The 12,960-nt window shown below is 33.6% G+C and overlaps 1 protein-coding gene and 1 non-coding gene across 2 annotated transcripts in view; both read left to right on the forward strand.

Annotated features, from left to right (window-relative positions):
* Ccdc73 (coiled-coil domain containing 73) overlaps window positions 1-12,960 on the forward strand; it is a 128,125-nt gene that overhangs the window by 109,733 nt on the left and 5,432 nt on the right. The window contains exons 14-15 of the mRNA XM_071616315.1: window positions 8,317-8,500; window positions 9,605-11,110. Coding sequence (XP_071472416.1) covers window positions 8,317-8,500; window positions 9,605-11,110 — 1,690 coding nt within the window. The remainder of the gene's footprint in view (window positions 1-8,316; window positions 8,501-9,604; window positions 11,111-12,960) is intronic.
* Window positions 6,157-6,262, forward strand: LOC114093848 (U6 spliceosomal RNA). Its single transcript, XR_003582937.1, has one exon. It is a non-coding gene; the product is annotated as a U6 spliceosomal RNA (small nuclear RNA).

A 12,960-nucleotide genomic window follows, 5' to 3' on the forward strand; every position in this document is an offset into this window, starting at 1 on the left:
AAATGTTCGTTCTTCCTATATTTCCTTGAAAAGTTTGTGTAGAATTGGTATCATTTCTTTATTAATTGTTAGAATTCACCAATGAATTGGGGCTGGAATTATGGCTCAGTGGTAGAGCGCTCCCCTAGGATGGGTGGGACTCAGGTTCGATTCTCAGCACCACATAAAAATAAAGGCATTGTATTGTGACCATCTACAAAAAAAGAAAAAAAAATCATTCTCTCTCTCTCTCTCTTTAAAAAAAAAAGAATTCACCAATGAAGCTATCTGGGCTTTTTCTTTGTGGGAATATTTTAAATGAATTAAGTATTTAAATTATTTATAGGGCTATTCAGATTATCAATTACTTATTATGGTGGTATGTAGGAAAGAGTTACCATCGCAGGCCTGAGAATGCTATTCTTAGAAATGTTGGCCTTTGTCTGATGCTTGGAAACTTTGAGAGCATTCTCACCATTTCCTGACAAGAGTGGCTGACAGTGCCTTCACTGTTAGTATAAAAAGCTGGCCTTTTCTGCACATCTCTTTTTTTCTGGAGTCTGGAGTTTGGCATGAGCTAGGTAGAGAGTGCCCTGTAAGACCAGCCCTTCCAGAACACCTTGAGCACTAAGTCTCTAATGAGCTTCCCTGGTAGATAGCGATTCACATATGTTGTCACAATTCAGTGCTGTAGGAATTAGGCATGTCTTTTATGGCTTTACTAGGAGATGACTCTTGAAAGCTTGTACCTCGTTTTCTCTAGACTTTATTACTTCATGTGACTTTTCCTTTGCCTATTTTGTTTTTTTATCCTTTTGTTGTAATAATTTTAGCCATGAGATACTATGTATTGAATATGTATACAATATAGTGAATATAATATATAATGAATACAATATATATTGAATAATATGTTGAAAAAATATATATGTTTTCAATATTATATATTGAAGGTTGTGAGTCTTCCTAGTAAATCACTAATACTGGAAGTGATCTTGGGGACCCCCAACATAGTTTGGATAATTTTTATCTTTCAATAAGTTTGTCCTTTCCATAAGTTGCCAAATCTATTGACTAAGAGTTACTCATAATATTCCCTATCATTATATTCTTTTGTAGATCTGCATTAATGTCTCTCATTCTTGATATTAGTAATTTGAGTCTTCTCTTTTTTTATTGATCAGTTTAGTTAGAGGTTTTACAGTTTTATTCATCTTTTTGAAAAGCAAGGCTTTGGTTTCATTGATTTTTTCCTCTCATTTTTGTTTACCTGCTATTTTATTGAATTTTGCTATTAACTTTCTTATTTCTTTAATTCTGCTTACTTTGAGTTTAATTTGCTTTCCTTTTCTAGCTGCTTATTGTTAAGACTTAGAGTGATTCTTTGCCTTTCTTTTTTCTAATACGAACTTTCAAAGCTATGAAATATCCTCTAAGCACTGCTTTAGCTGTATCCTACAAATTTCAATATATATTTTCATTTTCATTCAGTTCAAAATATTTAAAAATTTTCTTGTGAAGTATTCTTTAACCCATGAATATAGGTATGACCTTTATGAAGTATGTTGTGGAATTTATAAGTACTTGAAGATTTTCCAAATATTTTTCTGATAATTTCAAATTTAATTTGACTGGTCAGAGAACAATCTATATAAGATTTTTATCATTTTAAATGTATTATGATTTTTTAAGCTAAGGATATTGTCCGTCTTGGTGAATATTTCATGTACCCCTTGAGGGGAAAAAAACACATATTCTGCCATTGATATATGGAATGTTTTATAACTGTAAATTAGGGTCAAGTTGGTTGATAATTTTGTTCATATTCTATCTTTTTTTTTAAGGTACTGGGGATTGATCCTAGAGGCACTCTGCCACTCTTCCACTCACTTATATTTCCAGTCCTTTTTATTTTTTGTTTTGAGATGGATTCTTACTAAGTTGCCAAGCTGGCCTCAAACTTGCAATCCTCCTGCCTCAGCCTCCTGATTTACTGGGATTATAGGAGTGTGCCACCATGCCTGGCTATCTTGATTTTTTGTACTTGTTCTATCAATTAGTGAGAGAAGAGTTTGGAATTTTGGATTGTAACTATGAGTTTATCTTTCTCTTTCCAGTTGTCAGGTTTTTCTTTAAACATTTATTTTTTAATTGTAGGTGGACACGATACCTTTATTTTATTTTTATGTGGTGCTGAGGATTGAACCCAGTGGCTCACACATGCTAGGCAAGCACTCTACCTCTGAGCCACAACCCTAGCCCTCCAGTTGTTAGTTTTTGCTTCATCTGTTTTAAGTCTGATATTATATATATATGATTCCTGATAGTTATGACAGATTTATGATTGTTATGGCTTCCTGATTAATTGACATTTTGTCATTCCAAAATATCCATTTCTATCCTACTAGTGTTTCTTGTCCTGAGGTCTATTTTTTTTATACTAATATAGTCACCCCATTTTCTGTGATTAGAGTTTGCATTATATATCTTTTTCATCTTGTTTTTAAAGGAATATTCACATTTTTTATTGAGTAATAACATGAGGAAGTCCTTTATTTTCTTTGAGAACTATTGTGTGATGATGATGATGATGATGATAATTATTATTATTCATTAAAGTCCCAGAGGGCACTGAGCTATATCCCTATTCCTTTTTAGTTTTTATTTTGAGGTGGGATCTCACTTATTTGGCTGAGGCTAGCCTTGGATTTGTAAACCTCTTGCCTCAGCCTCCCAATTCACTGGGGTTACAGGCATTTGCCACCACATCCATCTTGTACTTTATTATTGTGGTAAAATGTATATAATATAAAGTTTACTCTTTTAGCACATCTTTAATATGTATTATTGAATGGCCTTAAGTACATTTACAAGTGGGTATGGTTATATACCAACAAAATTATGTTTATATAAACAGACAGTGGGTTGGATTTGACCCTCTGGGCATAGTTTGTCAACTTCTTCTCTAGAGGTAAATTTATCATAGCATATTTTCAAATAATATTATGCCAAATTTGTAATATTATATCCAATTTTTGGTAAAGTAAGAAGTTTTCAATACCATATTGTCATTTTCTCCTTCCTGTCTTTTGTCTTATTGTGATCATACTTTTTACTCTTCAAATTATTACCAGAACATAATTTTTTCTTTTTTTTTAAAGAGAGAGTGTGAGAGAGAGAGAATTTTTTAATATTTATTTTTTAGTTTTCAGCGGACACAACATCTTTGTTTGTATGTGGTGCTGAGGATTAAATCTGGGCCGCACGCATGCCAGGCAAGCGTGATACCGCTTGAGCCACATCCCCAGCCCTCTTTTTTTTCCTTATTTTTTTTCTCCCTTTTGGTACTGAGGATTTAACCCAGGAGTGCTTTACCACTAAGTCACATCCACAGCCTTTTAAATTGTAATTTTAATCTTGAGATAGGGTCTCACTAAGTTGCTTAGGACCTTGCTAAGTTGCTGAGGCTGGCTAAGTTGCCATCTTCCTGCCCCAGCCTCCAAAGTTGCTGGGATTCCAGGCATGTGCCACTGTACCAGGCTACTCTACTTGTTATAAACCCTGTCCTAATATTGTTTTTAATTTTGGTTTATTTTTTGGAATTTTACTTTAAATAGTAAAAATTAGCCTGGCACACACCTATAATGCCAGTCACCTGTGAGACTGAATCAGCAGGAGGATCACAAGTTCAAGCCTAGCAGTGGCAACTTAGTAAGACCTTGTCTCAATAAATACAAAATATAAAGAAATAGGGATGTGGCTCAGAGGTAGAGTGCTGCTGGGTTCAATCCTCAGTACCACACATATACTCAAAAAAAAAAAAAAACAAGGAAAAATAAAATAATATGTAGTTTTTTATATGCACTCCCACACTTGTCATTTCTGTCATTCTTCATTCCCATGTGTGGACCCAGTTTTCTACCAGGTAATATTTCATTCAACCTGAAGAACTTTAATGTTTCTTCTTGTACATATTTGCTGTTAAGGAATTCAAATTTTGTTTCTCTGAAAAAAGTGCCTATTTTTCCTTAATTGTAAATGATATATATTTTCATGGAATATAAAATTCTAGGTAGACAGGTTTTTTTCTCTTGTTAATTAATAATAGAAGATTCAAATTTGTTTATTTGCTTGTATTGCTTCTGGAAGGAAGACTGGGACAAATCTTGTATTTATACCCTCTCTTTATAAGTGTCTTTTACTTCTGGGTGCCTTTAAGATTACTCCTTCATGACCATTTTTAAACAATTTAATTTTGATATACCTTGGCATGATCTTTGTATATGTCTTATTTGAGACTTACTGAATTTCTTGTATCTGTAAATTCAAGGTATAGTTTTCGTCAAATTTGGAGGATTCGGGGTCATTGTTTCTCAGTTATTTCTTTCTGTCCCCCTCTTCTTTTGTGGAACTTCAGGTACACATGTTAGACTGCTTGAGGTTGTCCCACAGATTACTGAAGCTCTACTGCAAAATTTTTTCAGTCTTTTTTCTTTCTCTACACTAGTCTGTATTGTTCATTATTGGGTCTTGAAGTCCACTTTTCTTTCTAAAATGCCTAAGCTGCTACTAAGTCTAATAACTTTTTATTTCGGATACTATACATATCATCTCCAGAATTTCCATTTGATTCTTATTTTGGGTATCTTTAATTTTTCGACAGACTGTGCAGTTTTCTACAGCTCTTTTTCTTCATAGTTTCCTCACCTTGAGTACTTTGCCTCACAAATTGAGGCCACCTCAGCTTCTCCTAACTCTGATCTCTGGGATCTCTCTTCTCAAATAAGCAAGACTATCTTGATTTATATCTACCCTCTCCCTCCCCCGGGGCTGTAATGTAAAAAAATATCCCTAGGAAGTAAACTTGAATGATAGGGTTCATCTTTGTTAAAATTTGGATCTGGAATGTCCTCCAAAGGGTTATGTGTTGAAGGCTTGATACCCACCTGGTGGTGCTGTTGAGAAGTGTGGAGACTTTAGAAAGTGGGCAGAATGGGAGGAGATGGGCTACTAGGGTTCATCCTTGAAGTCTGTGTCTTGTCCCCTGCCTCTCTTTCCTTCTTATCCTCATCCCTTTTCCCATCGCTCCTTACCAGCTGCCATGAGGTGAGTAGTTCTGTTCTGCTGTGTGTTCCCCATCATGACAGTCAGCCCTAATACAGGCCTCTAGTGATGGGGCCACACAATCAGGGACTGCAACCTCTGAGACCAGGAGCCAAAATAAATCTTTCATCCTTTAAGTTAATTTTCTCAGGTGTTTTGTCACAGTGATGGAAAGCTAACGAACAAAATCTTTAAAGACAGGCAGAAAGCAGACTAAAGAGAGCTGAATAGTCCATTCGTAGAAGTTTGTTCTTACCTCTTTTTATGGGTTTTAAGCAGAGGAGTAAAGTGATCAGATTCACTGTTTTGAAAGATGATTTTAGTGATGATATATATGGAGAGACTAGAATGAGATGAGACTAAAGATGTGGCAAGTTGGAGAACACTGCAATAGTGCAGGCAGATTTGTTTTGGCAGCATTCAGGACTGAACCCAGAACCCTGCATGTGCTAGGCAAGCACTCTGCCGCTGGGCCAGACCCCAGCCCTTTTTATTTTTAGTTTGAGACAGGATTTCGCTAAGCTACTAAGGCTGGCCTTGTATTTGCTATCCCCCTATCTTAGCCTCTCAAGTAACTGGGATTATAGGTGCGTGCCACTATTCCTGGCTCCAGAGAGAGATATTATCTTTCTCTGAATCATTATTTTTTAAATTTGTTCTAATTAGTTATACATGACAGTAGAAGATAATATTTTAATATTAAGATAATATTTTAATATTCATAAATACAGGTTGAGAGTGGTGAATGGCAAGTAATTCTTTTTTTAATATTTTTTTTTAGTTGTAGATGGACACAATATCTTTCTTTCTTTATTTTTATGTGGTGCTGAGGATTGAACCCAGTGCCTCATGCATGTAAGGCAAGTGCTCTACCACTGAGCTACAACCCCAGCCTGGCAAGAAATTCTTATACCATCTGATTGTTTATAGAAATGAATACAAACTTGCATTCATAAATAAATCTTTCAGCATCCATTTACTTTCAAATTGAAAATAGCTCTTTTATCAGATCTTAAGTAATGTTTTCATTTTAAGAAATGTAGACAATGTAGAAATTTTAGAATATGAAAATGAGTGCTCCCTTCAGCAGCACATATACTAAAATTGGAATGTTACAGAGAAGATTTGCATGGCCTTGCACAAGGATGGCATGCAAATTCATGAAGCATTCCATGTGTTTGTAGGAATGTTAGTAGAATGAATCAGACATTATTACCCTTTGTGCATACGATTACATGACTTGTGTAACTCTATATCATGTTCAACCAGACAAATGAGAAGTTATACTCCACTTATGTCTGATGTGTCAAAATGATTCTACTGTCATGTGTAACTAATTAGAACAAACTAAAAAATAAAATATGAAAATGAAGGTCATTCATAATATCACCTCCAGAAATAATAATTGCCGAAGTTTTGATAGATGAACCTTCCAAGAATTTTTCTATACATGTGTTCATATAGAAATAAACACACAAATATTCATATAAGATACTTTAAAAATTAAGATAATATTTTTGTGATATTTTGTAGTCCTTTTTATTTATCAGTTTCTTTTGTTGTGGTAAAATATATAATACAAAGTGTGCCATTTTAAAGTGGCTACACTTAAACTTAAAATTCAGTGGCATTAATTACATTTGCAATGTTATGCAATCATCATTGCTGTCTTACTTCCAAAACATTTTCATCACTTCAAACAGAAATTTTGTAACCATTAAACAGTAAATCCCCATGCTCCCCTCACCCCATTTTTGGTACTCTCTCATCTACTTTCTGACTCTAATTTGCCTATTCTGTATATTTTATGTAAGTAGAATCATATAGTGTTTATATAGTATTTATCTTCTTGTTCTAGCTCATTTCAATCAGCATAATGTTTTCAAGCTTCATCCTTTGGTAGCCTGTATTAGAACTTCACTCCTTTTATGGTAGAATAGTACTCCACTGTATGGGTATACCAAATTTTGTTTATTCATAACCACTACAAGTTTCCTTCTAGGATCTCAAAACTAATATATATGAAAACCAGGATGTGCACCCATATTTATCCAACCACACTGTTTCTGGTAACTACCATAATATTTTTCTCAATTTCCTTTGTAAGAGTCTCTTCTTCTGTCTTTCCCTTGGAAGACTTCATCAGCAATATTTTAAAAATATTTTTTTTAGTTGTAGTTGGACACAATACCTTTATTTTATTTATTTATTTTTATGTGGTGCTAAGGATCGAACCCTGCGCCTCACATGTGCTAGGCAAGCGCTCTACCTCTGAGCTACAACCCCAGCCCCTTCATCAGCATTTTATCCTTTGTCCTTTTTATTCCCCCCTCAAAATACCCCCATCTTCAATTGCTGTGCACCTGCTGTTAATTTTCAGATCTACATCTGCAGGTCATTTTTATCTCTTAAGTTCACATTCATAATCTAATATTAATTTCACATCACCACTGTAATTGTATTACTAACTCTTCAAATTAAACAGGTTCAAACTGAATTTGTATTTTCATCAGATCTGCTACTCCTGCTTTCTAGTAGCTCAGTGACTGACATCCCAGTCACTTACACAATGTAAACTTTTTGAGTAATTTAACTTCCCTCTCAATCCTCACATTTAAATGTTGACCAAATCTTATTGCTGTTAGTTTATAATGATTTAAGAGACTATTGATCACTCTTCCTCTATACTGGTATCACCTAGACTACTATGGCACTCTCCGATGCATCTCTCTGCCTCAGGTACTGTCTCCCTTTTATTGTTTCTCAGATTTCTAGGTGCAACCTATCAGTGATTCATGAAAATTTGACTAGTGGTTTGTGCTAAAAATAAAGTAGCATAGAAAACATCAGTGTATCATAGGAAATATTTTGGTATACTCACTGAGTTATAAACATTCTCGTGGCTGGTTTTAGTTAATGAAGTTTGGGGATATTAATCCATTCTTACATTGCAGCCAGAGTGATCTTTCTGATCAGATCATGTTATTTTGCTTAAAAGTTCTTCAGTGACTTCTCCGTGTCTTCCTGGTAAGGTTGGAACTCCTTAGCACGCAACATGTTTAAGGGTTTTTTGTTTAAATAGTATAAAGTAAGTTTGTCTGGTTTCCAAATAGAAATTGATGAATAGTTGAGTTGAAATACAGATTCCTCTTCTCTCAACAAAATTTGCCCAATTGTTTTATACTTTTTAACAATTTTTTTTACATTGAAGGACTCTCTTTCATTTTACAATAGAATGTTCCAGAAATAAATAATGAAAACAGTGAAAGAACTAAAAAATCAGAAAATGCCATCATACAGAAATACAATTCTGGGCAAGAAATAATGGAAGAAAATACTAAGAGTTTTTATTCAGATGTTGAAGATAGAGAAGAGGAGGAAAAGAAAGACCTACCTATAGAAGAAATCATCACAGAAGGTAACCATAAAATTAAGGTTAATTCTAACTTGTGTATTGAGATTCCCTCCCCACCACAAAGGAACTGCTAAAGCACCATGCAGGGCCCTCTATGGAATTTGAGGGAATATTGATTATAGTCTTTGCTTTGAGGACCACATAGGATAGTCTTTTCATTTGCATATGTCAAGAAAACAAGCAACCTTCAAACAGTCAATATTTATCAATAGTTTTGGGAAAGGGTACTATTTCTGCCTCTCCTCATTTCTTATTCCTTGACCTATTTTTGCATTCTTATTTTGCCTTCATTTCTTTGAGAATGTTCTCTGGGTCACCAATAGCTTTCTGATGAATGACTAGTGCACTTTTCTTAATTCAAATGACCCTCTTTATTGAAATTATTTACTAATGCTTCCATTTTGAAAATAGTTGTTTAAAGATGGTACTGATTGAAGGTGAACAACCACTTGGTGGAGATGTTGGAGAAAGAATGGACTAAAAAGGCCCTTCAAGACCTTAAATTTAATTCTAGATTATTTTATCTATACTTAAGATTTGTTATCTATGGTTAGAACACAGAGGAATAAAATTAATGTCTTGGTCAAGTAGATATCCTATTCATTTGCTCAGAACTCTTCCAGAATTTAAAAATATTTATAGGGTAGTAAATAAAAAAGTGACAGTTGTTAGATTCAAAGAAGGCAGTTTCTTCTGCACAATTGCTGGACTGGGTATAGTAGAAATTAGAGTGTAACCTATCAGAATAGATTAATTTTTATCAGCTCTGTGTTTATAAGATTGTGTTATGTGTCCAAACAACAATAGATAAGAGATATAAAAAAAAAACATGTTGTAGCACCCCAGCTTACTTCCCCTTTCTTTAAAAAAAATACTTTTGCTGTTATATAATAAAAATTCAATAGAGAAAAGTTGAATAGATAGCATCTAAATATATGCTTGTTATACTCAAGAGAACTCAATATTTATGTAAAATTGACATTGTTATGTTTGTGTAATTATTGGTCAGTAAAATAAGGATAAATGTTTTTACAAATACCGGTGATACATGTTTTATAAAAGCATTAGTATATAAAATAAAATTTAATTGTGTCTTCATCATGACAGGTTTACAGCTTTTTGAAAAAAGTGTCAAGAATGAAATTAATACTACTGTCTCTCAGGATGAAAATCAAAGTGAAATCTCCCTAAGCAAAGCCCTCTACCTAGATAAAGATGTAATTAGTCAAAAACAAACTGTGAATGTTACTCACTGTAGAGAATCAGTTACTGCAGAAATAAAATACAAGGTAGTCGTGGAAAAAGACAATGAATGTACAGAATTTAAAGCACAAAATAATCCACTTTTAGTGATGGATCTATCAACAGAAACCAAAAAAATACCCTTAGAAAGAATGGAAGGATTAGATCTTCATCACACAGATATACATCTGGAAATTGAAAATAACAGAGCCTCGTTTAACAGTGTTGTAAATGAGACAGCTTGCAATAGGAATAATAAAGAAGTTTCTGAACATAAACCATTTGAACAACAATTCAGATTGCACCTGGAGACTCAAGAAAATGCTACAGGGAAGGAAATTATTAATAGCGCCCAAACCAAAACAGATTTAGATTCATCTCCAGATATAAAAATGATTCCTGGTCAGTGTGAGAAGTATAGTTCACAGGATTCAACTCATATTATATTAGATGATAAACAGTGTAAAATAAAACAAATACAACTATTCAATAAAAAAAGTGAATACAGCATATTACCTTTTAAACAAACTTCAAATATTCAGCAAATATGTCAAGATACTTCAGAGAAAACTGAACTTATTCCTCCCTGTGATGTAGTAATCAACCATCTCATTTCATCTGCTGCCTTCGGTGATAATGTGAAAGCACTTAAGAATACAGATAACAGTATTAATATTACACCTACATTGGAGAAATTCAGCTCAATCCCCGGAGAAAGAGTTGTGTGGAAAAATATGAATGATATGAAAAATCATCAATTTAAGAACTGTTTGGGATATTTAGAAAACAATATCACCATTTCCCATCTTCAGGTTAATGATGAGAATAGTCATACTTCACAAGCTAAAGATTTCAAAACTGATGTTCATATGAAAACTTCCAAAGAAATACAGTTTTCCAATGAGAGTCAGATTGATGAGAATCAGATAACTGAAGTCACAAAAAATGACCTCTTCCTTTTTGTAAATGTGAACGAAACACAGCATATGTTGTTAAATAACACAGAGAAAAAAGAGTCATTAAATGGCATAGTTTCAGGAAAAATGTACAGTGAAGGTCAGCTGGAAGAATCAGATTCATTTCACATAAAGCCATCTGGTGATTTAGTAAACAGAAGTGGAAGGTCAACCTTTGATCTTTTCACTTCAGATAAAAAAACTGAGAAAACTCCAGTATACATGAATTTTTTAGACCCTGATCCTTGGTCAAAAGTAAATCAAACTGAGAGTCAAACAGTGAACACTTCAACTTCTAGCATTCCTTTGTTGCTGAAAGAGAGACCAGTAGGTCCAACAGAAAATAAAACGAGAGTTTCAATGGCCATTTGTGAAAAAGCTGGTATGGATGATGACAGAAAGGATATTGGACCGGGTAAGAAAATAAGGTTATATTTTAATTCCCCAAATTTGTTTTACTAATTATTATTCTTTATTAAGTCTCTAAAAAGATTGTGTTCAATGAAAATGATTTTGCCCCTAAGCTAATATACTGCAAACACATAGATATGTAAAAGCAGGAAAGATTTTATTTAAATGTAAGTGGGCTTCTTTTAACCTTGTACAGTATTATTAATGTACAATCACATTTGGAAATTTTTTTAAAGTTTTTTTTTTCCTACCATTATCAAGAAAAGCAAAAACAACCAACAGTTAGGAATAACTACCTAATCTGATTTTTTACTTTTTAGAGCAAATGAATTTAGTGACTAAGGGTTCTGACAATGTGCATGTTTACTCCTTTTCTCTCTATATACTCTCAGCATCCTTAAAGATTTCCTTCCCAAGAAAAGGGATCTCATGAGAATAGAAGAGAGACCAGTAGTGTAGAGGAAGGGAATCAGTGGGAAGGAGGGCAAGCAGAGGTACTGGGGAATTAAATTGACCAAATTGAAGTTATGTGCATGTATGAATGTCATAATGAATCCGGTTATTATTCATAATTATTATGCACCAATAAAAAATTTTAAAAACTTCTTTCCCTCAAAACCACATTATAATTTCTATGTCAGTTTCATCTCCTAGTTTTCTCCTTTCCTTCAGTTTTTCTAATATCTGTTCCTTTAGCACCACCACAAATTCATTTTGTTCTTCTCATTTTATAAGCAAGTGAAGCATCACAGTTTATATTATTGATATCAGTCACTCTTTAAACACTTATGTACCTGTTATGTTCAAATTTAAACACCTTTCAGAGCAGAGGGGCTGTTTTATTCCTAAAAATAAGCACATGAAGTGACATGGTGTCCAAGTTTTGCTTTAAAATACTCTAGGAAAAAAGTAGGAGGGAGCTGTTAGATGAACTTACATTACTTAATATTGATGTTGAAGTTGGTTGTAGGTACATTGAGGTTCACATAATCAATGTGTTTTTCATAGTTTTAATATTTAAAAACATGCTAATAGGTAGTATATAAACACTTATGTACCTGTTATGTTCAAATTTAAATAAATTGAAGATAAAAGCAATAATTTGTAATTATGAGAAAAAATGTTTGCTAATAGCTATCTCATAAAGTTGTCAAGAGTGTTAAAAAAAAGAAATTCTATAAGTTTTGCTTGTTTGTTTTTGGTACTGGGGTTGAACCCAGGGGCACTTTACTATTGAGCTATATCCCCATCCCTTTTTGTCTTTTTTAAATATTTTTTTATTTGTAGTTGGACACAATACCTTTATTTTATTTATTTTTATGTGGTGCTGAGGATAGAACCCAGGGCCTCGCACATGCTAGGTGAGCACAATACTTCTGAGCCACAACCTCAGTCCCTATCCCCATCCCTTTTTAATTTATATTTTGAGATGGAGTCTTGTTAAATTGCCCCAACTGGCCTTGAACTTGCAATCCTCCCGCCTTAGCCTCTTGATTACAAGCATGCAGCAACACACAGAAAACTGGGTTTAACAATGTACATTTAGACCCATTAAAGAAATGTGTATTACAAGGACATCCTGCTTTTTATGGTCTCAGATTAAACAGGTTTCTTTTACAAAGCAAACTGAGAAAAAAATTTAAATAATATTTGGGGATTAAAACCAAAATAATCACACCTTTACTAGCACCAGTAGGAAGGAATGTAGAGGAAAACAGAAAACACCAAAATACTATATAACCTCATTTCCCAAACTGTCATTTTTTTAATATAATAAAAGTTTACTTCATATTCTATTGAGTTAGTCAATTGCTGCTTTAGGGTCTGATGTAACACTTTCTGTTTTTTCAGAGG

This window comes from Marmota flaviventris, chromosome 9 (genome assembly GCF_047511675.1).
Source record: "Marmota flaviventris isolate mMarFla1 chromosome 9, mMarFla1.hap1, whole genome shotgun sequence".
Classification (NCBI taxonomy): Eukaryota; Metazoa; Chordata; class Mammalia; order Rodentia; family Sciuridae; genus Marmota; species Marmota flaviventris.